The 27,374-nt window shown below is 30.3% G+C and overlaps 1 protein-coding gene across 5 annotated transcripts in view; it reads right to left on the bottom strand.

The window, feature by feature from the left end:
* LOC120774195 (calcitonin gene-related peptide type 1 receptor) overlaps nucleotides 1-27,374 on the bottom strand; it is a 77,413-nt gene that overhangs the window by 5,472 nt on the left and 44,567 nt on the right. For 3 of the 5 annotated variants that reach the window (XM_040103633.1, XM_040103630.1, XM_040103632.1), the window contains 3 exons: nucleotides 3,390-3,600; nucleotides 1,678-2,170; nucleotides 126-216 (listed from right to left, as the gene is read on the bottom strand). In XM_040103633.1, coding sequence (XP_039959567.1) covers nucleotides 126-216; nucleotides 1,678-2,170; nucleotides 3,390-3,522 — 717 coding nt within the window. In that variant the 5' untranslated portion in view covers nucleotides 3,523-3,600. The remainder of the gene's footprint in view (nucleotides 1-125; nucleotides 217-1,677; nucleotides 2,171-3,389; nucleotides 3,601-27,374) is intronic. The other 2 variants (XM_040103634.1, XM_040103631.1) reach the window with 1 other exon arrangement.

Below are 27,374 nucleotides of genomic sequence, written 5' to 3'. Positions count from 1 at the left end.
TGATATTTTTTTCTAAAATATTTATGATTTGGCACTTAAAATAATTGGAATTCCATAAACTGAGTTCAAATTAAAGTTTTTACAGCGCTACTCTTTATCGTGCTCTTTAATATGCACTCTCTTACCTGCAAGTCATCGTAATCAATGCAATTGGTGTAGTTGGACCATTCACGACCGCTCACAGGATGATGATACCAGGTGCCATTCTCCAGACAACTATAAAGTGAATAAAAAATAGTGATGTCACAAAGTTATCGATTTTTAGAACTGTTTATATGATAAAAATGATGATTGATTCTGAAGGAGGGCTGGAAAAAAAGCACTGCGCATTAACTCTTGGCAAATTTGGTAAAATGTAAAAATTTTAAGAAATTTACAAATATGTACACATACAAATTTTTAAAAAGTATTAAAAAATATATACATACATACATATGTATGTATATGTATATGTATGTACATAAAAAATAAAAAAAAAAATATATACAAAATTATATCAAAAATATTAAAAAAAAAGTTTACAAAAAACTGGAAAAAATCATATACACATAATATATAAAAAAAATAAAATCGGCACCAAAAGATCTTATATCGATTTTTTTCGAAATCGATAAATAGAAATTCGGACAAAAACCAGATATTTATATTAATTTTTACCAAGTTAATATTTTTATTAAAATTTTTATTGCTTGTTTTATGTAAATCAAAAATCGATAAATTTTTTTATCGATAATTTTTTTTAAACAAGTACATAAGCTAATATGTATAAATCTATATTGATATTTGCCCACTAATTTTGTTATCATATTTATTTGTTTTTATATGCATATCGAAAATCGATAAATTTCATTACGCATATTTTTCAAATAAATAAATATGAATTTCGGCCAAAAAGTAGATATTTATATTATTTTTTTTAAATTTTTATTAACATTTGTACTGTTTGTTTTATGTAAATCAAAAATTGATAAATTTTGTTATCGATAAATGTTTTTAAACAAGCCTATGTATGCATATACGTTTATTGATTTTTGCTCAGCTAATACTTTTATTGTCATATTTATTGTATATACATATCTGAAATCGATAAATTTCGTTATCGAAATATTTCTTTGAAACAAGCAGATATTTATATTAATTTTTGTGAGGTTAAAATTTGTATTATCATATTTACTTTTTATTGAACACGAATCGATAATCGAAAAATTTTGTTACCGATAAATTTGTTTGAAACAAGCAGACATTTATATTAATTTTTGCTAAGTTAAAATTTTTATTAATAAATGCGTATCTTGTTATATACATATCGATAATCGATAACTTCTGTTATCGATATATTTCTTTGAAACTACAAATGCGTAAGTTGCATTACTGCTGGCTTTATTTTCAAATGTTTCAAGATTTTTTCAAAACTTATTACCACTTTTAATATTTCATGGCGAATTTATTGTTTTTTAGGAAATGAAATTATATCAAAAAACCCAAATGCACTCGCCGCAAGTGCGCGGTGCATTTGCATGAACGAAAAGATTAACCAAATATTTGCTTGCAAATGCATCAACCATCGAGGGGAGCAAAGTGCCACAAAGCGCCACTTCCTGCCGAGCACGTGTGGCAATAGCCTCTGTTGATTTTCGTTTCTCAATTTTCAATTTTCAATTATTGCTTTGCACTCACGTTTTATGCGCCAGAAATTTGCGATTGAAGCCCTCCACAAAATCCGGACAATATTGACTGAGCACAGTGCCGGCGGGCGTGCGCGGCCAGCAGAGGTAGCCATCGAAGCGCAAAGGGCAAAAGCGCAGCGGAGGCGAGCTAGCAGCCGTGGGTGATGTGGCTGGCGAAGAAGTTGCTGAAGAAACCGACGAAGAAGTGCCATTTGCAGGAGTGTTGGCATTTGTTGCAGGCGTTGAAGTGACAATAATGTTGTTGATGTATGGGTATGTCGCATTTATGTTGCTCGCATTGTAGTTGCTCTGAAATGTACTGCTATTCTTGCTTGTGAGTGACGCTGCTGTTGTTGTTGTTGGCGGTGGCTTTAAGCTATGCTTGGAGATGTAGGCGAAAAGTTCATTTTGTTCCGCCTGCGCCTCGTCCACATTCGACAAGTCTATGCTGCCTTCGTTGAGCACGGCCTCTTCGAGGTAACGCGGCACACCAATGTAGTTTGCTGCATGAGTGTGTATGTGTGTTGGTGGTGAGAGAAAAATGTCGTTGGAAAAAAGTGGGAAGTGCGCTATAGAAGTGTGTTTTTTTTAGCAATATAGTGAAATTTAATGAAAATTTACCCTTCTAATAAATGTGCTTCCGAATCAACAATATGGGGCTTGCCCTTACTCTCATTGTTCATCATTTGGAAAATAGTAAATCGTAAAGTTAAGCTAACAAAAAGTTAACAAGATAAACCGAGATTCACACCAATTTAAGAAAAAAAATCATAAATGTGCCGTAAAGTAGGCAACGTCTGAAGTATATCCTGACAATGTTATCAAAAAGGCGAAAGTATGGACGGATTCCTATAGCGTTTAGAAAAAACTCATAATATTCAGCGTCTTCAAAGTCCTTTTCTCACTAAATCCGAAAACTAACTTAAAAATAGTCATAAACGCGTCAAAATGTAGGCAATGAGTTAGGAATATAGAGATTAATTTATACCGAATAAAAGGGCTGAAGGTAAGGACCGATGTCCTGCACGCTTTTGTATGAAATCATGAGAAACCAGTGCCTTTTTTGCAAAATAGGTTTAAATGCGCTGAAATGTAGGCAATGTTTTGGAAATATCGAGAATATCTGATGAAAGAGACTAAGATACGAACAAATTCTTAAAGATTTTAGTAGGAACTCATAATAAATAATATACTTCAGAGTTCATTTCGCCTAACTCAGGAAAAAACAAACAAAATAGTCATAAATGCGCGTAATGTAGGCAATGTTTCAGGAATTTAGAGAGAATAGGCGAAGGTATCGACCTATCTTCCTACATATTTTGGTTTGAACTCATAATAAACCGAATTTCACACGTTTATGAAGAAATAAAATAACAGAAAAGTATGTCGAAAATAGTTCGTAAGCTCACGAAGGTATCATAATTCTCAGAATTGCTGTATATAAAAACTTGTTGACTAATTTAAGCCGGATAATGTTGCCAAAAAAAATTTGTATACCAAATTTGTCGCATTTAAGGGTATATGGGTATTTTCGTGATGTTTGAGTTAAATTTTTAGAATCATATTTAAAATGGCTTAATATTGATTTTTCCTATATATAATCCTACGCACGTCGTACTTGTGGCTTAATTTGTGTTTTTGCATATTTTGATAAATAAAAATTAATCTTTGCCTTAAAAAGTTGTCAAGAGAAATTTAGCAAATTATTTAAAATTAACTTACCGTCATCGTCCGTATCATTGACCGCCGAGCCGGTCTCATTCTGATAGCGTATTATACAATTGAGATAGAGATGTGAAAGGAATTCGCGCAAATATTGGTCATCGGCCTGAAATGGTTCGAACAGAAAGGCCATTGTGTGGGCGTAGACGCTTTGACTACAGACAATTGATGTTGAGCCACACAAGCTCAAAAGAGCAAGACCGCTTTACTGCTGGAATGAAAGCAAGAGAGAGAAAGAGGGAGTAATAGATAGTGCGAATTAAAGAAAGAAAACCAATAAAAATAAAAAGTGTTAAATTTTCATTGACAAAGCGAAAATAATAAATTTTATAGCGTGCTTATAGGCGCATTACGTTTAAATCAATTATGTGTGCTGCATATGTGTGTGTAAATGAATATGTAAGCAAGTCGATTGCTTGCAAAGTAAAGCTGATTTGACCCAGCGCCTTGCCACCCTACGAACGGCTTCAATTGTTTTTCACTGAAGTGTAAAAGCGCTTTAAATGAACTGTCAGCAGCTGTTGCTACTTTTATCGCGCTTTACGCTTTGTAGTGGCAGCAAATTTTATGTGCAAAGTGAAAATTGATTGGAAAAGAAAGAAAATGTGTATGTGTGTGTAAGTGTATGAATGTGTGTAACAACGCCGGAAATATTTGTATGTCGGCAGGGCAGGCTGCTAAAACCGGATGTTCTTACTACGTATGTGTGTATGCGACCACATGCCGCTCGCACATATCGCTTTCAACGCTTGACCGGAAATGTGTTTTACTGCCAATTTGAGCCTTCATGTGGAGGAAATTGTTTCATGGATTATTTTTCGCTAAATGAGAATGACATCGCGGCAAAATGTCTACACCAACCTAACGTAGTGCGTTTTATTGAAGCGAAAAAATATTGGAATTTATAATAAGCGGTTTTGAGTTGTTTTATCATTATTTTAACTCGCGTTTGATTTCAGTTTTGTAAAATTATTTCCAATAAAGCCTGCCTGCAGGCGTTAAAACTATTTGTAATGACGTGAAAATGTTTATTTAATCACCTTATCATATTTAATCATATTATGGTTTTTAAGAATTATAAAAAACGAAGCATACTTTTCAGCGTTGTGTACAGTAAATGTAAGTTTTAATGGTTTTTGAGGCTGGCTTCTTACTGGCCTTGCAATTTAGCTTATATTAGCGTAGCACAAATTAGTTCAAAGTAATGTTGCCAAATACGAGTTGTGATCCTAAAAGTATACTTTAGGTTTGCATTTTCATAAAATAATTGCCGGAAATTCATAAACGCAAGCAACTTTAAGCCATGCGAATTAAAGTTAATCTACAAAATCTAACTACAAAGCTTATTTGTGGGAATTATACACAAACATGCGAATTTGAGTTAGTCAGCAGCCAAAAAGTATGCTACAGCCGAAATATATTTTTAATACAAAGCACTGCAGGCAATATTTTTAATTAAATGCAAACTGCTAAGCGCAATGCACATAACAAATACACAACAAGCCTTAAAGAAAATAAACAAAAATTAATTAGTTGCGACTGTTGGGAAATAATTTTTAGAAATTTTATATTTTCACATGTATAATATTATCGCATTCGATAGATTGCTACCTACGACACGCAGACGTTCTACAATAGCTAATAAAATAAAGAAATTAGTTCGAATTGGCAAAATATTATTCAGAATATTATTATTTCATGCGAGCGCCTGAAAATATGCAGAATTTTTGTAATTAAATGAAAGAAAAATGAAATGAAACTCGTTTGAAGACTCATTTGTGCCATGAAAATATTATTACTCATTTTTAAATTATTTTGGTAACATTAAAAAAAATTGCGGAAGCCTATAAATATGCTTTGCACAAGCGTGTTGCAAGACTATCGCGAATATTTACACAGTTTAGGTTCATTTATGATAAGCAGTTAATAAGTGAAGTCTTGGCAAAATAAAACAAATTGCCTATATTGCTCTGTGCACCGAAAAGTATGCTAATTTTTAGATAATTAAAGCATCAACAATCCACTAGTAGTCTATAAGTCCAGCTGAAGGCACAGACAATTCTATTTATTTGTTTTAACAAGGATCACTGTATAAAAGTATTACTTCAGAGTGAAATAATATCAATATTAGTAAAACACCTGTCTAAAAGTAAAATAAGTAAGTAAGTTGAATAAGCCACTCGTGTCTGCTAGATACAAAAATCAATTACATCAGAAGATAAAAAAACACAATCGCCAAGAAGTATGCTACAAAAAAGTAAAACGCTGAAAATCGTTACTTTGTAGTGATGAAGTGGCGCATAAATACCGATACTGTGTATTCTATGACGATATTACCTTGGTAGCTAAAGCGCCTATAAGTATGTTACATAGCAAAGCATGCCTGTATATTTACGTCAGCAGTAAGTACAGCGTCAAGCTTTAATTAAGCACTCAAGCAAAAAAAGAGCGCCACAAAAGCAGAAAAAAAATTGAAACAAAGCAGGAAAAATCAAATATCACATACACGTGGCTAATTAATGTGATAGTAAAAAATGTGAATATAAGAATACCGAGCAGCAGCAAAGAAGTGGCAAATAAATGAGCAACACAATTTCATTTACAATAATTGGATTGCATTTAATTGTATTATTGCTGGAAGGCAATCAAGTGGCGCACATCTAAGGGTGAGGCAAATAAAAGCTAATGCCATTTTTGTTGCAATTTAAGGCAAATAATATTACATATTATCAAAAGAAAAATTAAAAGGAATATAATAAAATAGCGCTTGCAATAAAGGCTAACGAAGTGAGCATAATGAAGTCAATAGCTAACTTGCAAAGAGTTGTCGAGAAATTATACAGGAATATACAGCAATTATACTTAAACAAAATAAAAATCCGAAGCTATACTAACCACCGCAAATAAAAAAGTTTCGACAAGTTCCTATAAAAGTTTTATTTTGATCGATCTGTTTGTACGGGGGCGATAAGCTATAGTAGTCTGATCTGAACAAATTAGTCGGAGATTGCAGCGCTGTTTTAGGAAAAAATACATACTGAAATTGGGTGAAAATATCTCGTCACATAAAAAAGTTTTCCATATCAGAGTTTGGGTTGGATCGATCAGTTTATATGACAGCTATATGATATAGTGATCCGATATCGGTGAGTCCGAGATATAAAATGCTGCTTAGAAAGATAAAGACATTTGCAAAATTTCAAAACGAAATCTCCAAAAATCGTTTATATACAGAAGGACGACGGACGTGGCTAAATCGACTCAACTCATCACCCTGATCGTGAATATATACATATATTATGTAGGGTCTCTGATGTTATATTCTGGGTTTAACTAACCTCGTGTCGTGCATTCAGCGGCGTAAATTCCATATAGCGATATAAAGGGTGGCATACTAACTTTAAAAGGTGTTAAAAAAATTGAGTTTAGATTGAACTCACAGAAAAACTTCTTAAAAAAATTCTAAACTTAGAGAAAAAAAATGATAAAAATATCCTAAAATTCTATGTACAAAACAAAGAATAAATTTAAATGTGACAGTATTCTCGGTATGCGCCTTTTTCTGCTTTTAAGTCACCATAACCATTCAACGCTAGCTTCTTCTTCTAAGAAGAGACAGCGCTTTAATTGTTGGCAGTTAGTCTACTCTAGAAGTCATTGCATAAGTCACACACACACACACACGTTGTTTGCAGACACCCAGAAGTCTATGTATATAGTGACGAGCACTTAGCCGGTGCACCCGGGCGTATACGTTATATGTCTACAGTTACACAATTGATTGTAATAAACTTAACAAGCGAAAGCAGCAGCGTAACAGCAAAAACAACAACAAGCAGCGGAAAAATGTTGGTCAGAATGTTAACATTAAAAACAAAAGATAGCAACATTGCAGCAGCTAAGCTTTAGCAGGACAAGTAGGCTTGTACGGGAATGAATGTTGCTCCTACGCTATGACACCCAGTGTCTGGCATTGTCGTAAAGCTATGAATGTCTGTGTGTGTGCTTGCTAATAGGTGGCAGTTTGTGGTGCCGTTGCTGAAAAAATGCATAATTAAATTTAATGTCACAATAGGGTGCCACCGTGAAGAAGAAGCACCAGCGGCAGTTAGATAATAGACCAGAGTGCGGACCATTTTTATTGTCTTCAAAATGAAAGCGGCGGTGCTGCGCTTTTTCATTAAATGTTCTTTCTCTGTTTTCACATATGAATATGTATTGTACATGCGTTAGCCGTACTCTTCCCTTTTTTATACAAAAATTTCAAAATATAGCGAATTTCTTCACTCATTTTTAAACAGCTGCAACTTTTTTCAACTTCCCCAAATTTTATATTTTTTTGGTTAAATGAAGCTTAAAATCTCACTGTTCCAACACTATAAGGTATGATACAATGTGATTGGTAGCATTGGAAATATACGTCTGCAACGACATCTGTTGACAAAATACGAAAAGACTTTTTCTGCTAACCTATATATCGGTTAATGATCGAAGGAATAAGATTCTTGATGATTATTTCGATTTGTAAAGCCGGTTTGAATTGAAGTTTTTTGACAAAATATGATTTTTTGTAAAGGAAGCCGACATCTTGTCAAACACTGACATTATATTGATCATTACTTGTATTTATCTGTGTTTTTGTTCATGGTTTTGAGATAATTTTAAACACAGGAACACCCTAGAGACGACCTATGGCATCATTCAAATTGTTTTTTAAATCAAAACAAATCACCGATTATTAAAAAGCTTTCATTAAATTCTGTAAATATGCATTATTTTTACTAAGTTATTAAATAAAATGCTTCTTCAATAAAAAAAAGTTACAAAAAAAGTAATTTTTCTGACTTGCAAGTCGATATAACTTCGGATTGTTATAATCAATATATGGAGAGCTAACTCTGAAAAATCGAAGTATATTTTTAGGCGTTCTTACATGTCGCCAGTATTAAAACACTGTATCTGAAAAAGAGAACACATTTCAAACCTTCAACAAAGCAGTTATTTTTGGCTAGCTTATGGAAGCTTTATTAGTGAACGTGATTATTTTGCATATTTTTAGACAAAAGTCGTGAACTTTCGCCACTTATTTATAGCATTTTTAGTTACAAGTAAGCAGAAGTATACAAATGTGGTAAAATACATATGTCGATATGCACAATCTAGGTGCCATACAATTTTATTAGACGAGTTTCGGTAATTTTTGATACCGAAGATTGAAGTTAGCTGACACGAAAGTATAATTTGAGGCGCGAGGAAGATTTGACACTCTATGCCTTTACATAAATATAAAAACTGCTTTATGTTTGTGAACATACTACAATATATACTCGAAATATAAATTAATAATTATTAAGTAGTTCTAATAGCATACAATCAGGCTTTATACTTTACGCAAGGCTATAATGAAGTTACCCCCCTAAAGGTTGTCATACGAAAATGTTTACCTACTCTAAATTTAAAATTTTAAATGGCTCTTTATTGCGTTTAACTTTATTTCGCACGCAAAATTAGCAAACTTTCTTGCCGGTAGGCGAGCGTGACTTTTTGCTTGTCATGCGTTGTTATCGTTAATCCCGTCTTAACACAATAAGCCATGCTAAAGTGTGATTTCCGTATTTTCATACACAATTAATTATGTTTATAAATGTGTTTTAACATGTTTCACGGTTCCAACAAAAATTTTGTAATATCATTGCCTACCTTTCGGCGCACAATTTAACCCCAGCACTGCACAGAAAGTTATAATCACATATGCTTTGGGAACATGATTTATATGCACACTTTAGGCTACAACCTCTGCTCGCACACAAAATTACCGGAAGTTTGCACACTTTTAGGCACATAAGCTAAACCATTTGTTTTATGTTTCGATTGAAACGAATTTTAAACACATTTTCGCCAACTTACGTGCTTGTAAACCTGTATTTCAGCTTGCGATCACAATCGTCAGCCACAACTCGTTTCGTGGTTGACCTTTTACCAACAAACAAATTTATGTAGCATAATTTTGTGCATGCGGCCGAAATCTAAATTTATACAGTCATACTATTTTACAAAATAACGCTTCCAGTGAAATTGTGGCTGCGTGAAATGCAGTCTTGTGTTTGTCGGTGATATTCACCAGTGGATTAAATAAATTTCACAGGCATTATTATACAAAGCTAATAAATTGTAGGTTTAATGGTGGATTATGTAGTATATTTTATGGCATCCCACAGAGTTGTAGCCACGCTGGCAACATGCAATTATTGAAATATTTCCTTTCATATTATTTATTTAATAAAATTTATTTTTAATGAAGTTTTTATTTGCCATGGAATTTTTAATTTCACACACTCGAATGGCAATCACACTTGCTAAAATCGGATTTATGTGCACGCATGAAAAAAACACTATGCGCTATTTCAAATGTTGAAAGTGTGTAGAGTTACAAAATATTGAGAAATTAGTAATTACAGTCGAACTTCCATAACTCGAATCACTATTATCCCAAAAAAAACTTCGACTTAGGGAGACTTCGAGTTATGGAAAAATTTTTTTTTTTAAAAAGAAACTCAATTGCTACTTTAGAGTATATTAAATGATGAATATGTATTTGTTGTTTAAAACACACATTACAGAAAACTGTAATAAGTTACAGTGAAGTGAAGTATTCAGAAATTAGTGACTGAAAATTTTCTTTTTTTTTGTATTTTCAGTAAAAAATGACTCTAATTTGTTTAAAGCCGTATAGTGCTCATCAGTTGTAGTGTCATTTGTTTGCAAATATAAACTCAATGTTCGGAAAGCATTTGGAGGCTGGTGAATAGTTTCTTCTACCGATCCCTCGCCTTCACTCTCCGTTCCGCTTAATATTGGATAATCTAATTCAGGGCAGTAATTCTCAACAATATCAGCATCTGTAGGAAAGCCAGTTGTGCAAAGGTCATTATCTACTGCAATATAATCCTGAAGAGTAGCACTGCAAGTTATTTTGTTTGCTTTTAACCATGCTTCGTAATCAGCTTCAATTACATTTCGATATTCATCAGTAGTACTTAAAAACTCAGAGGTATGTCATCTTCCTCTTCCCATTCAGAGTATTGACCAAATCCAGCTTTTTTGAAGCAATTCGCTATGGTTTGATTTTTGACGTCAATATCCCAAGCTTTTGTTACATGATTGATGCAATCCGTAAGTGTAATATCTTGTTTTTCGTTTGCCTCTATACGCTTTAGTGCTTCTTTTACTATTCTGGTACGATAAAAACTTTCAAGTTTTGAATTACTCCCAGATCCAGCGGCTGTAATTTAGAGGTCATATTCGGTGGAAAAAATGCCAGTTCAATGGCTTTCAGTTTGCTTTGTACGTCTTTAGAATGTGCTGGGCAATTTTCAATAAACAATAAAATTTTTCGGCCAGTACTTTGAAAGCGCTTATCTAAATTTAGAACCCATTCTTCAAAAATTTGGCCAGTCATCCAGGCCTTGGAGTTATAGGCCAGGATACTGCGAGTTGTAGAATGAGAGAAAAGCACATTACTTCGAGTTATTGAAGTCATAATTATGTATTTTCGTTCGAGTTATGGAGAACTTCGAGTTATGGAAGTTCGAGTTACGGAAGGAAATTTATATGTTAATTACTCTCTCAATGCTACTGCCAACCCATTTAGTTCGAGTTAGAGAAAATTCGAGTTAAAGAAGTTCGAGTTATGGAAGTTCGACTGTATTTCAATTTGGTTTGATAATAATTTACTTTAAACTCTAAAAGTACAAACTATTTAACTGCACATTTTATTAAAACCAATTGCGACAAACTAAATCCTTTATCGGTCATTCGTAATCACACGGGTATCAAGCATACTTTCAGGCAACACAAATGTCAAACCGAAAGGAATTATTTTAATTTGATTTAGGGTTCAAGTCGACATTAATTTTAAATACCGCATGCACAAGGGTCAATTGTGGTCAGTGCTTTTATCTTCAAGAGTTTTGTGAGTAAATAATTTGCAAATACTTATGTTTGCATAACTGTAGGCGCATAAATAACTACAAAATTTGTAAGCGACAACAAAGTAGTGCTTCGTAGCTGAATTGATTGTTTTCCTGTATATACTTGAATTTTTTACAGCACTCAGGTTCGTTGAAGTCTGAGCGCTGACACAATTTGCATATTTATTGAGTGCCTAAAATATGGCTACAACACGCCCACAAGCACGAGTGAGCAAATGCAGAACTCAAGAAAGGTGGGAGAAGTCAGCTTGTGCGCTCAAGTAGTGTTGACTGCCGACAACAAAACTTTGCGACAGAAGGTTTATAGGAAAAAAGGGCGAAAAAAGTCAAAAAAATATGCATTCAATGCAAAACATAAATACATGAAATTTGTGAGGAATAAAGATGGCGGGCTGCGAGATTAGTACTCTGTTGAGACGGCAGCGTGGTACTCACTGTAAATGTCTTCTTATAATTTTGACATTATTGAATATCCGTTTTAATTTCCGTTGCATAATTTTAAGCGCAGCATATACTGTCAACGAACTGTGACGTTTAATAATTTTTAACGAGTGAATAATTGTCCCGCAACTTTTTCTTTGTATTTATTTGGAATAGACAGCGTATCCTCCATCTAGCCTACTTTTCAGCGCCTTCGCAAGAATCCGAAGCATGATTAATGACTTTGGACACAGAACGCAAGGGATTGAGCGAATTAATTTTTATGTAAAATTGGACGCGGATGTTAAGATTGGTTACCATAGCAATCGTTTGTCTTGTTGCTAAAACATTGCATACTTTTTGGTGCAAGTTTGTTTAGTAAATAATTGATGATGTAAAGTGAAAAAGAAGTATGTATGATTATGCTAATCGGAGACGACGCTGATGTGAAACGCAATAAATGCGCTTGAGTTCAGAAGAAAAGTAGATAAAATAATGGTCGGATAAAGGTATTCTTTAATGATATGAGCGTCAGCGCTTTTAACGTATACTCTGTGACATTGTGTGCTGTTGGACGTAATAATTGAAGCGCGAAGTGAAAATTGAAATTGTTTCCGACCTCAAACAGAGAAACGAGGTACTCATACTGGCTGATAAAATGTAGATGTAGTGTAGAAATGTGGGAAACGACGAGAGGAATGTGTGAAGCGCTGAAAAGAAATTGAAGCAATTACTTAAGGGCAAACTGTTCTTGTTGTTGGGGTTCTTGCTGAAAATGAGTTTTTAAAATTGAATGAAAGGAGCGCAAAGTAGATAACAGAATAATAAGCACGCGGACGAACTCAATCCAAGTGAAGCTTTGGAGACTTCGAGCTTATTGTCTCGTCACGTTTAAATGTAAAATAAAACTTGAGAATAAAGTTTTAGAGGTTTAAGGGATCTTTTAATAAATAAGTGACAAATCGTGAATCTAAAATAGAGCCTATATGCATTTCTAAGAACTTCCACCGAAATACGAGTAAGCTCATTTCCAACTAAATTTGCACGGCCAAAATATGCAAACTCTGAAAAATTAACAAAAATTTTGAAAATCACAGCACTAACCACATTTTTATAAAAATAAAAAATATTACAGTCACGAAATAAAAAAAATGAATCCCGAAAAATCCGGGACTAAAGTTTTCGGATGTGAAATTAATATTAAATGCACTTGCAAACAAAATATAGTCCGAAAAACTTGAAGAAATTTGAAAACCACAGTCACTTCCGGAATCCCGAGTTTTATCACATAAAAAATAAAATTCAATTTAAACATAGTTTCTGCTTATTACATTACTATATGTAGATATAGATATTAAAAAATAATTTAATGCCGATATAAAAAAGAAATGAATTCCAAAAATTTAAAGACTTACATACATACATAAGTACCTATTAAATTAATTTGCAGACAAAAAATTCAAAAAACTTAAAGAAATTACAGTTATTTCCGGTATGACGAGGCAAAAAAATAAGCATTAAATTAAAATACAACTTTTAAACATTTCAGTAAATTTTAAAAAAATTTAGTCCCGAAATGAAAATGAGTCCCGAAAAAGTTCGGGACTAGAAATTCATTATGTGCAAATTAATATTAAACTTGTTTGAAAAAATAAACTGAACAACTTCAAAAAGAAAGACTGAAATTCAAAGTAATTTTCGGGATCCCGAATTCGTTTCACATACAAAAGAAACAAGTTTAACTTGAAACACAATTTCAAATGATTTGCACAAATATTAAAAAGTAGTCTAGTCCCGAAAAAATTAATTACTAAAATATTTTTTTTGTTGCAAAATATTAATAAACTCATACTATTCACAATTTAAATAAGGCACAAGTGCGATAAAGTCTTCGTAAAAATTACTAGTTCATTGAACCTGAAATCATAGCATGACATTCGCCATAACACAACAGAAATTATCTAAACTTTATATTTATTTTAGAAAAACTTTCAGCGAAGCACGCAACACCTGCTGATTTTCACGCAACATTTTGTTTGGCAGATTTTCTCTACCAACTTCCTAATTAAGTCGTAATCGTCGGCGGCTACTTCGTTGAGCTAAAGGCTCATTCTGTGTGTGTGTGCATACACATAAGCACAATGAAACTTGCCTCCTCACAGGCTTTCTTAATACTGTTGCCCAACTTAGAGCACTCGTGTGAGAGAGTCCAAGAATAACTAAGAAAACAGTTGTTGTTGTTTAAGAGCAATAGAGGAAGGAAGGAAGATGCAGGGCAAAATGAATTGATGAATGCGGCTGATGAGTACAATACATACATTTTTACATAAGTATATGTATAGAAATATGGGTGTATGTACAGAAATATAAAACAAATTATATAAAAAAAAAATAAATTCTAGTAACCGTGCTGATTCCCTCTTTGCCATTAAATCCATGCTGTTGCCTCCCTTGCGGCTTTACTCCGCAAGGCTTGGCTGGTCGCCGCCTTGTGCGCTATTAGAACTTTTGTGTTCAAAACTTTGTCTGGCTGCTTGAAATTGGATAAATTGTTGGGCTTGAGTTGAGCTGCGACACTTGTTGAATGTGTGAAGTAAAAAACGTGCTATATTGACGATTTGTAAGTTTGGCAGTTTAGACTAGTTTCTACAATGAAAATGCGTTGTGGGTCAGTCTCAACCAATGACTTTACTAACTGGGAATTTCGGTTGAATCTTGACTTGTTTTAAAAAGAAAGATTCCTTTTGTGGCCCATGAAAATCTATAAACATGTCTGTTGTCGGCTTTCATTTACTCATTTACTCATTTACTCATATGTCATATACCTGCGGCTCCAATTTCAGAAAGCTGGATTCCACTAAGCTTGATTTGACTCCAGTCTGACTGTCTTCAGGTCAGTGAAATTTTATATAGAAAGATTAAGATCCGACCGCCAAACACACCGAAGACTTATCCCTCATCAAAATTAGTTTTGACAGTTATATTTTCCTGGAAGTCTAGGATCTATATATAGTATAGTTCGAATACAAGAGTTCTTCCTTTCTATGGCATTAATTAATAATATTTCTACAGATATGGCTAGAGTTTCACATAGAATCTTAAAATTGTGACTTAGTCCTTTTCCCCGGACCTATACTGAGCTCGCCTGCACAATTGATTTAAATAACCACAGCCCAAGTCTTTTCGTCTGACTACCAAAGAAAGTGAAAAAGAGCCTACGGGGTTTTTTCGGGCAACCACAGTTCGAAAGAAAATACCTTACTTTTGGTTGCGTTGCTTATGCAAGGGAAAAAAATACAAACATTTTGGCTCATCAAGACAGGAATACACTTCGACGAAATCATAAAATATGTCACCATCTCCAGTGTACATACAGATAATTGCGTTATAATCGAATCCATCTATTTGACTAAAGATTTTATCATTGAAAATTAACTGCGCGCGTTTACCAAACTTCCATAATTTTTCACGACGCGCCATTAATCACCGAAAAAACAAGCAAACAGCCGCAAGCTATGTAAATAAATCCCACATACATTTAAACATACATTTAATGTGTGTCAACGTTGCGGCGCCTAAATGTATGCTTGACAATTTATCACTACTAATGCGCAGTTTTCAATTTTCGTAAGCAAATACTTATTCAAACGTGTTGAATGCGCATTTTTTGCCTCGAACATTTTGTGCTACAAGCGTGAAAAATATTTCGTATGAGCAAAATGACTAAGGACTATGACAAAAGCGATTAAAAAAAACAGTATAAATGCACTGAAAGTTAATAATTAATGAATATGAAATGGAAACAGATGATACTGCGCGATGTGTGTATAATTTTTATATAAAATATTACTTTTTTGTTGTGAAATGCAGTTATTTTGCGAGTGAGTGTAAAAAGAATTAAAAATTGTTAACTTCTTCTTTTAAATAGCGACTTATTTGTCTTATAAGTATCAACTGTTCACAAATAAATAATTGAAATAACACAGGTTGGTGTGAGACTTTGATAAGATAGTTTTTAATATGAGGATGTTGGGTGTGTGACTTGGAAAACATTATACTAAAAGTAGGCATTTAAAATAATATTTTGTTGGACATTTAAAGTACAAAAATTAAATTATAATAATTTTATAAAATTTTTTAATATTCATATGAAACAAACCGAAAAATATCCAAAAATCTTTATATACTTAAAAACCGCCGAAAAAAATAATTAAAAATTCAAAAATGTCTAAAAATGTTTATATAAACAATGACAAAAAAATGTAAAATATCTAAAAATTTTAAAGTATTTAAAAACCATTTAAAATAGTCACTAAAAATTCGAAAAATACCTACAAAATATTATATACTTAACGACCACTTGATACAAAAATAATAAAAAAATATAAAGTAATAATAATAAATAAAATACTAGGCTATCTTAGTATAATACATTTAGAAAAAAAATTTAATTAAAAAAATTTCATATTTTTTAAAACACACTGTATCCAACTTTAATTAAAATTACCTACGACACTTGCTGAGCTTTTGATTTCGCTGACAATCGTTGGTTGCTGACAGTTATCATGTGTCAATCTGTCCACATAGGGCAATGTCCATCAGCATTGTTGACGTCTCATTTTACAATTTAATGAAAATTCTCATGTCATTGCTGAAGTGCTTCCGGTTGGCAGTAAGGCGCTTACAAATGTACTTATAGCAGTCACACTTTTAAAGCTAATTTATATTGGAGCACAGTGCTCATATGTATGTACATATATAGGCACTTATATGTGTAAGTCCAATATATAGTGACATATTAAGCGCCGAGTTGACACAACAAGTGTCGAAATGAAATTTTTGTCCACGAGGCAATTAAGGTGGCAATTCAAAACGAACGAGAAAATGGCAACAAATGGCAATACACGAAGAATGAGAGAGGATTGAATTGAAAAAAATATATATACAGATTATTTTCTTATTAGTTTTGGGAATTGCGGAATTTGATTATTAATCTCAGTGCTGTAAGTATATATTTTTTTCTTTTTTAACATATGATCAGATTTAAAAATTAATGCTGCCTACAATTAGAATCAAAGGAGCTTATCAAAGTCGCACACCACACACTAAATATTTTTTGTTACAATTACTTTGAAAAATTTAATTTTCTTTACCAAAAGATTTTCTAAATATTTTTAAATAAAATTTTGTATATTTTTTTGAACCTTTAAGGATTAGCTGCTCTCTGTGCTTGTTTTTTATAGGTTAATCATTTTCTGATTATACATTTTTAAATCGTAAAAAATGCAAATCCGAAAGAAAAAACCAATAAATAAGTCGTTGCAATCATTAAATGAGGCTGAAATCTTTTTTCGATTCAATACAGTGCAAATAAAAACTCAAAAAATATAACAAAAAGAAATATATGGAGTAGTAAACAATAGGAATAAATATAAAAAAAACTGACCGCCCACTTAAACCCTCCATATGTGCAGAATATATTTGCGCTTTTATTTCGGCGGCAGACTCTTAGATACTGACAGCTTAGCAGCCATTCGGATTCGCCCCTTTTTGCTTGCAAGGCGATGAACTAATAAATTTTACGAAACGTTTCAATTGATTTGTTTGGCATTTGACAGCCCATTGACGGCGCTGGTGCTGTTGTTTACGGTGCTTTTGTTGCTGTTGTTTTGGGTTCTTAACTCATTTGTGGGCAATTTTCATTTGAGGCTGTATAAATAATAAGGAGCTGGGGTAATAACACTGTGCAACATAAATTTAGATATGGTTTTTTATGAAAAAAAAAAATTTTTTACCCTTTATTATATGGCTTATTACGTAAGAAATTTCGTAAATAGAAAATAAAAACTAATGTGTGTTTAAAACAGTAAAACTAAAAATAATATACAAAATTAATGATGGAAAAAAAAATAAAAATAAAACAAAAAGACTGAAAACTGAAAATATATAAAAATAAAGAATAGATAAATAAATATAATATAAAAATTTATACGAAAATAGAAAAAAAGTTTAAATAAAATAGTAATAAATTTAATAAAAATATAATAATTAAAAAAATTAATGAAAAAAAAAAATATTAACTAAAATATTAAATAAAGCAAAAACTAATTAATTTTCTGCAGAAATTTCGTAAAACTATTTGAAAAAAATTCAAAATAAAAAAATTTCACACAAAAATTAAATAAAAACAAATAAACAGTATGTAAAAAATAAAAAGTTTAAAAAGAGAAAGTATAGTCTGATAATGAAATTAGGAAATTAAAGAATTTGAGAAATTTATTATTGGATAAAACCATGTGTCAAATTTTTATAAAACATAAAAATAAAATAAATAAAACATAAAAAAATTTTTAAAAAGAGTAGTCAATAAAATAAAAAAAAATTAATGAATAAAAAAGGTTCTAAAGAAATTTAAAAAAGTAGCCAATAAAAAAATAAACAGAAAAAAAAATAAAATACCTAATATTATTATAATATTAAATTAACAAAAAAATATTAGATTCAATTTTATTAAATTAAATTTTGTAAAATTAAATTTTTATTAAACTAAAATTTTTTTAAAATAAATTTTATTAAATTAATATATTTTTAGCTGGTAGAATTATATAACTTTACAAATAAAATAATAAATTTTATTTAAATAATTATAATAATGATCTCAGTTCCTTTCATATGGCTTGAGGAAAACCGTTATCGCTTAAAGAGCAAGAAATAATTGAAGCTGGAAGGCATCAGCTTGGAATAACTAAAATATCAAAAAAAAAGTTGCAGAAGTCGAATTTTTTACGTAATAAGTCGGAATACTATGGTCAAAATAATAATAAAAATTAAGTGATTTCCGATGTTTACAAGAAAGAAATTTTGAGTAAAGCATCCAACTCTGAAGAATTCACTGATTCACTGCGGAGATCCGGGAAAATACTGGTGTTAAAGTACACTTGTCTACTGTTAAAAGGGTGCTAAAATGCTTTATGTTTGATAATATTAAAACTAAAGAAAAAGCCACCCCTTTAATATGCTTCAAGAGAAACACGATAACATTTTTCAACAGAGCAACAAGGCCTGAAAATCTGATTGGCACTGCGTTGCCTTTTCGGATTAAAAGGACAATAGGATCCAGATGAAAAGAAAAGATCTGATGAATACAATTATTATTTCCATAATCTTCGGAAAGAGGTACACCAGTTGGAACTATTACATAGTCGTGTGAGCGGTGTTGGAAGCCATCTTCTTCGTATGTGCGGACTTCAATTTTTGTATGGTAATATGAATGCAAATACGTAAAAAAATCGACTGGAAACTGCTTTTCTCCATTTCAAAAAAGGCCGCTTTATTCCCGGGTCATCAATGTGGTAGAAAATATATAGGGATGGTTGAATCACAAAGTTTTTGAGTCTGTTGAGGTATTTAAAACGTTTGGTTATCAAATTCCCTAAAATATATGGAAAAATTGCACAAATTGCTACCCAATAGGTTCTTTCAGTTCATCCCTAACAACGAGAAAATGACTCACTATGAAAATAATATAAAATTTGTTAAATTAGTTACAAAATAATTTTAAAAATATGTTTAGAAATTCTCTTTTCTCGGCTTAAAATATTTAAAAATAAAGAAAAAAATGTTACCTGCTAACCTGATGACCTAAATGAAGTTATTATTTTTCTGGTGATTTCGAGAGAAAATGGTTAAAGAATATAGAAAAACATGAAATTTATTAGTTAATAAGCGCTCATAGTTTTAGAATGATAGCTTCATTAGTTTTAATATAAATTAAATAAATTAAGTATACCTCCGGTGGGCCAACCTGATGACGTGCAGTGTATATAACAGCAAAAAAGTTTATAAAAATTTAATACAAAGCAAGCAGAACACATGCTTAGACATTTTAAAGCACTTGTACCTTCATTTTATTTTTATTAAATTTTCGCATCATTTCTTGCGTGCGCAGACAACAACAATTCCACTCGAACAGTCAATAAACGAAATTCTATTGTTTTTATTTGCTTTGTGTTTACCCACGATACATTTCATTTTGTTTTTATTTGGCTGCTTCAACAAGTTTATTGATACATTGCTGTCTGCGCTAGAGATTCCCGCAGTGAAATGCAGTTACTTGGCATACACAGAAATATACATACATTTTTATATAAGTGTCTGAGTGTATATATTCCATTGTTTTTCGCTATTTGCTGCCGACTTTCCAAGAAGATTTATTTGCGAGCTGCTCTCGACTGCTTAAGAATGGCCAATATCTGCTTAAATAAATATTTTAATTCGACAGCTTGTATTTGCGTACTGCACAAGTGTGTGTGAGTATGTGTGTGTGCTTGTGTGTACCAATGGATAAGTTGAAAATTGAAATTCGACAAACTATGCACTCAGTTAAACGAATTTGGTATTTGATATGTGATTTGTGGCAGCTTTGAAGATTTGCAGCGAAGATTTATGGGCACGTAAAGGAAAAACAATAAAAAGCGATACGAAGAGAAATACGTACTCTTATTTAAATATATCATCACATATGTGGTTCAATCACTAAGTAGACTCGCGAAAAGAGCAGTGTATCGAAAATATGTTTTATTTATTTTGTAAAATATTTTAAGCAAATATATAAGCAATTTTTAATGCAATGAAATTTATTGAGATATTGTAATGCCAAAAAGGATTTATAAATTAAAAATAAAAATTAAATCATATGAAATTTTTAATGTTGATATTCATAACACTAAAATATTAAAAAAACAAAAACTATAACAAAAAAGGTATAATTTTTTTAGTTTTTTAAATAAATTGAACATTTTAAATTCAATACTTAAAAAATGTATTGGGTAGTCGAAAAAGTCTTTTCATATTTTGTCAATAGATGGCGTTGCAGTTGTATATCTCCAGTGGTACCAATCACATTGCGTCATACCATAAAGTGTTGGAAAGGTAAGATTTTAAGTTTCATTTAACCAAAAAAAATTAAATTCGGAGAAGTTTTAAAAAAAGTTACAACTGTTTAAAAATGAGTGAAAATAATGAAGAAATTCACTATATTTTGAAATTTTTGAATAAAAAAGGGCTCTGGTCGACCTATCGTTGAAAAAGTCGATGAAATTATGGGAAAAATGGACTAGGCCATGACATCGCTAAGGAAGCTCGAGGTTTGGGCACCACATGAATTGTCTGTGAAAAATTTAATGCACCGAATTAACATCTGCGATCCTTTGTTGAAATGAAATGAAATCGAACCATTTCTGAAACAAATGGTAATAGAAGACGAAAAGTTCATCCACTACGACAATAATGTGCGAAAAAGATCATGATCCAAGCGTGGTGAAGTTCAGCAAATGGTCGCGAAGCCAGGATTGACGCCTCGTAAGGTTATGCTGATTGTTTGTTGGGATTTGAAAGGAATCAACCACTATGAGCTGCTCCAGCCTAGTCGAACAATTCTACATTTTACTATCAACAATCTCTTTAAGTTGTAACTTTAAGCTTGCTGGGTGTATCCACATATTTTTAAAATGTTGCAGGAAAACCACTTTGTAATTGCTTCGCATTTTCTCACACATTTTACAGCCTTTATTGTTTGGCTATTCACACTTAATAATACGCAAGCTTTTTTTGTGTTTGGTTATTTAATCGATTGCATGCGTGGCAAGCATACTTAGCAGCACTAGAAAAAAGTAAGAGTGAAGTAAACACAGACAAATATGCACATATAAATATATGTAGTATGTATATTCATATAAACATCAGCTGCGAGTAGGCAAGTGCCAGCCACCAGCACACACTTCCTCATAGCTTCCAGCAAATAAACAAACACAGATATTAAGACATACACACATATGCACATAAAAGCTTGCGCTACTCATTCACACCTTCCAGCAACTACCTGTTATATTTTCGCTTTATTTTCGTTTATTCGACTTGAAAATTACCAAATTATTCTTTCACCGCCTGCTGAGCATCTCTTGGGCCACTCAAAGCCGCATAATTGATATATTTTTGCCACTTGATTGGCACTTAAGTGATTTCCATCAATTATGCAACGAAAGAAATTTTTTAATTGAATTATCAAAGAAGTCAGAAAGTTGCAGGTTGAAGACAGTTCTTGACATACTAATTCAATTATAATATGTGTGTCGCGATGTGAGTGTGAGGACTAACATATCTTTTGGCTGGTCCAGAGTGTGGGGTGTTCGACTGAATCAATGAGTGCGAGTCTGCAGTGAAAGTCGCCAGATTACGCTGCTATGTTGATTGGAACATTTACTAATACAATTCGAAATATTTTGAGGAATGTGCGGCTGGTAGATATTTTGTGGCTGATATTATGCATTTAATTGGAAATAGCGGGATATTTTTTGGGGGGTTTTGATAACCTTAAGCGTTGAATACGCCTCTTCTCCTGTCTATAGAAGTTTAAGCCCTGAAGTCTATTCGAAAAGATACTCTTGTGCTAATTAACTGCAACAGTTTGCAGCTATGAGTTACCAAGCTGTGTAACAGATTACAGTACACAACAATGCAAATTAATAACAAAAGGCACTAATAACAACAATAAACTAAACGGTAACAATACAATTCGAACTGTATTCAGTAGAATTTCATAATTTCAATTTGTAATGGAAAATCGAACACTATTGAATATGTTCAATAGAACAATGGAGTTTGTTAGTGCCAGTGGGGCGTTCCCTAACCAATTAAACATAGTATAATGAATGAGTAGTAAGACAAAGTGTTCGCGTAGTAAGAAGATTAATGAAATTGATTGAAAGTTTGGTTGAAACTGCTTATTCTATAAAATAGGATTTAAAGAAAAATAAAATAATTAACATTTTTCATATTAAAATTTAAAAAAAAAACACTTTTACAAAAATAAAAAAAAAATTAAAAAAACAAAATAGAAAAAAAAAATAAAAAAATAGAAATAAAAAAATTTACAAAAATTTACAAAAATAAAAGTAAATTAAGAAAGATTGAAAAAACAAAAAAACCTAAATAAACTTATAAAACATAATTTTAAAATAAATAAAAAATCAGCTTAAGTACTTTAAAGTAGTCTTGTAAAATAAATAAATAAATTAAGAAAAATTAATATATAGATCGGAAGAGCACACGTTTAAAAAATTAAAAAATAAATAAATACTAATTGTTAAAAAAAAAGAAAATTAACTGAAGCTGTTCCATAAATAATAATAAATTCCATTAAAAATTAATTAATATTTGCAAGGAATTTGTAAAAAAAATTAAATCAAGAAAAATTAATATATGAAAAAAAAATTTTTTAAATTAAAAAAAAATATTAATAAATACTAATTATTAAAAAATTATTTAAAATTAACGTAAATTGTTCAAAAACTAAAAGATATTAACAAAATTAATTAATATTTGTAAGTAATTTGTAAAGAAAATTAAATTAAGAAAAATTAATTTATGAATAAAAAAGTTAAAAAAAATATTATAAAAAAACAATAAATACAGATTATTAAAAAAAATAAAATTTTTTAATCAATTTCATTAAGTTGTTCCTAAAATAATAATAAGTTCCAATAAAAATTAATTAATATTTGTAAGTTTTTAGAGCATATCCTTTAATAAGAATATAATTTTAAAACGGTGCTTGTAAATGAAAAACGGACAAAAAATTTAAAAGAATTAGAAAGTAAAAAAAAAATAAAATGTGTTTATCAAATACAAAACAAAAATTACAAAAAATATAAAATATAAAGTAAATAAAAAAAAGAAATGAAAAAATTAATAATTTCAATATATTTTTTAAATTTAAATACAAATTTGTAAAAAAATTATGTTGGAAATTAATTAATATTTGTAAGTATTTGCATACTTCAGCTTTAATAAGAATATAAATTTAAAATTGGTTATTTTTTAAAAGCTAAAGTAATACAATTTTTCCCAATTTTAGCAAATTTTTACAAATTTTAAATTTAGAAAGTATACATATATATTTTTTTTAATTAAAAAAACGTTGAAACACACAACATTAAAAAAAAAATTTAAAAAATATGCAAAAAAGTTATTTAATAAAAATTTATATATCTGGTTTTAATTTAAATACAAATTTGTTGAAAAAAAGTTAATTATTTTTTAAAAGCAAAAGTAATAACATTTTTCTGTTTCTAAACTTAGCAAAATTTTTAAAAATTTTAAATTTTTTGCTTTAATTTAAAATTTTTTTTTCTAATTTTACCAAATTTTTACAAATTTCAAATCAAGAAAACTTTTTTTTTTAATTTTTAAAAGCTAAAGTAATTACATTTTTTTCTAATTTTACCAAAAATTTGACAAATTTTATATTTGGAATATTTTTTTTATTTTTAAAAGCTGAAGTAATAACATTTTATCCTAATTTTACATAATTTTTTACAAATTTTTGAATTTAGAAATATTTTTTTATACTATTTGTTATTTTTTTAGTCAATTTTGCATTTTTTGTGTGATTTATTTAAAGTCAGTGGAGCATTTGAACCAGCTGGCTTAACCCAAAATACATACATACATATATGTACATACATATATGCTTGTAATAGAGGGGAATAAAAAATCGCACAGCAATGCCGCCAAACCTCAACACGCATCGAACAAACAAATCACTGATTGTAAAGCTGGCCGACTTGTGGTCGATATTTTGAATAGCAAATTGAACAAACGAACACAAAGCAATCAGTGCCCGTATACACAGTAGATACGCTACAATTCGCGTTTGCATGTACATATGTACTAGTCAAAAGGGAGGATGAGGTACCAAATATGCGAGAAAGGATAGGCAAGGCAAATTATTGAATAAAAAAGCCTTTCAACGAAATAAAAAAGAGCGCATGAAAGGACCTACGACAGTAGAAAAGGCAAAATGCCACGCACACTCAACTTTACTACGAAGTTCGTAGCATACCACAAAGGCGCATACCAGTGTACACCAGTCAGAGCTTGTTTCCGAATTTTATTGATATAAGCTATTTTTTATATACATATGTACATATATTTGCGTATAAGTGCTTAAAAGTAAAAACGGAAAATTACAAAAATTAAATTTGAATGAAAAAGTCACTTAAATTATAAACATTCAATAAGCAGAATATATTAAAACAATGCTCACTTCAATTAAACATTCATTGGGAGCCAGGCGCAGCCTGTTGCTTTATTGAAATTAAATTCTTGCCTTTTCTTCGTTTTTTCGCTTCTGTTTAATTTTTTTGCTACATTTTTTTCACTTTTCGTTTTCACTCCTGCAGGCACCTAATTGCGTGAGTGTGCGTTAAAAATTTAATGAATTGAATAATTGAACAAGTACTTTACGTGTTAAAAAGTCTTCCGTTTGCTGTGCGCTTCGTTGGACTATGAAAAATACTTTAGTTTTTTGGTCTCTGAGTTTGGGCTCGCTGTTAATTTGCTTTAATGGCGGCTGAGCAGGCTGCTAATGAATATCAGCAAGTATTTTTTATTGCTGAAAAGGTCAATGTTTGGAAATTGTGTGGAGAATTTTAAAGAGAAATATTTTGTAAGGACAAGTCACGAATAATTTTTTGGAATTTTAACAGATTAGCTAAGAGGTAAAAAAAGTAGGCAGAATGTAAGAATGTTTATTTATAAAAGTGTTTAGATGTATGGTTTTGAATCAAAATAAATAAATTTGGTTTTTAAGTAAATTTTTAGTACTATGTTCTTTAATTAAATTTTTAAACGGAATTTTAGTACTAAATTTTTTGAGTACATTTTTAGTACGAACTTTTTTCTACACATTTTAATACTATTTTAAAACAAAATTTTAGAATAATTTTTGATGTATGTTGATAAAAGAATAATCGTTTCGTTTGTCATATTATATTTAGTGCTAAATTTTAAGTTTTAATTTTTTCTACCAATTTATTATGCAAACGTGTTATGAAAATTATTTAGGTTTTCATACTTAGTAATTTTTAGTACTAATTTAAAAAAAAAAATCACAAAAAAAATTTTAGTACATATTTAGTACTAGCTTTTTTAATACAATTTCAAAACAATATTTTAGAATAATGTCGAATTAAGTTGATAGAAGAATAATCTTTTCGTTTGTCGTAATATTTTTAGCACTAAACTTTAGGTTTTAATTTTTTTGTACTAATTTTTAGTATGTGTTATGCAAATTGTTTAGGTTTTTATACTTAGTAATTTTTAGTACCAATATTTTCAAGAAATATGTTAAACGAAATTTTTAAACTCTTTTTTTTAGTACATTTTTAGTACTAATTTTTTTCTAAAAAATTTTAAAATAAAAGTTTAGAACATTTTTTACTGTACATACATCCGTTGATAAAAGAATAATCTTTTCGTTGTTACATTATTTTTAGTATTAAATTTTAGGTTTTAATGTTTTTGTACTAATTTTTAGTAATGATAACCAAAATATTATTTTTTTTAAGTTATTTGGTTTTAAATAAAAAAAAAATTTAAATTTTGTTCTAAAAAAGTATTGTGTACTAATTGCAAACATTAAAAATTGAATTTAGTAACAAAAACTTTAAAAAGCACTAAATAAGCATTAATTTCTTAATACTGGAAAAAAATTAGTACTAAATATTCAAAAAAAAAATGTGTATTAAAACCCAGGTTTCATGTATTATATTGGTTTTAGATTTTATATTTGTAGTAAAATATGTACTAAAAGCCTTTTCAAAACCTTGCATAAAATTTGTTCTAAAATCTTGTATTAAAAATTGTTTTGTACTAAAATTATTTTCGACATTTTTTCACAAATTTGTACCAAAATTTTGTTCTAAAATAGTACCACATGTTTGTTTAATTTTGCTCTAAAATTTTATAACATTTTTTTCTGAAATTTGTTCTAAAATTTTGTCCTAAATCCTTTTCTAAACTCTGTACTAAATTTTCTTTCTAAAAATTGTAGAAACTTTTATTCTAAAATTTAAATTTTTTATAATTTTGTTCTAAAATTTTAAATGTTTTTTCTGAAATTTGTTCTAAAATTTTGTCCTAATCTTTTTCTAAATTCTGTACTAAATTTTCTTTCCAAAAATTGTACAAACTTTTATTCTAAAATTTAAATTTTTTTCAAATATTCTAGAAATACATATATTTTAGAAATTAAATAGTTTTTACTAAAATTTAAAAAAGATACTGGATAAATTTAAGTTTAATGAAAATGAAAGAGTCATTTTGTACCGAATTTCAAAATTTAAATATATGTTCTTAGTTCTGTGCTAATTTTCTTTCTAAAAATTGTAGAAACTTTTGTTCTAAAATTTAAATTTTTTATAATTTTGTTCTAAACCAATTTTGACAAAAAAAGTTTGGTTATTCCACATACATTAAAAAATTAAAATTTTTTGAAAACGCATTCATTTTTCCACTAACTTTTTATATTTTTTCTTGTTGCAAGATTACAAAAACTATGTGCATATATATTTTCACACGCGTAATTAGAGCAAAATTCGACAGAGTTGCCAAAAATTACTGTTAAAATTTTAGAGAAATGCCTGCCAGCGGCGCAACACGCCACCACTTACAGTTAATTCGCGTTTAATTTGATTTTCGATGCAACGCCAGTGCAATTTGCAGCAATCAGCGC

This window comes from Bactrocera tryoni, chromosome 4, assembly GCF_016617805.1.
Source record: "Bactrocera tryoni isolate S06 chromosome 4, CSIRO_BtryS06_freeze2, whole genome shotgun sequence".
NCBI classification, from domain to species: domain Eukaryota; kingdom Metazoa; phylum Arthropoda; class Insecta; order Diptera; family Tephritidae; genus Bactrocera; species Bactrocera tryoni.
The sequence above is the reverse complement of the archived record's forward strand: the minus strand, read 5'-3'. Positions and strand labels throughout refer to the sequence as shown.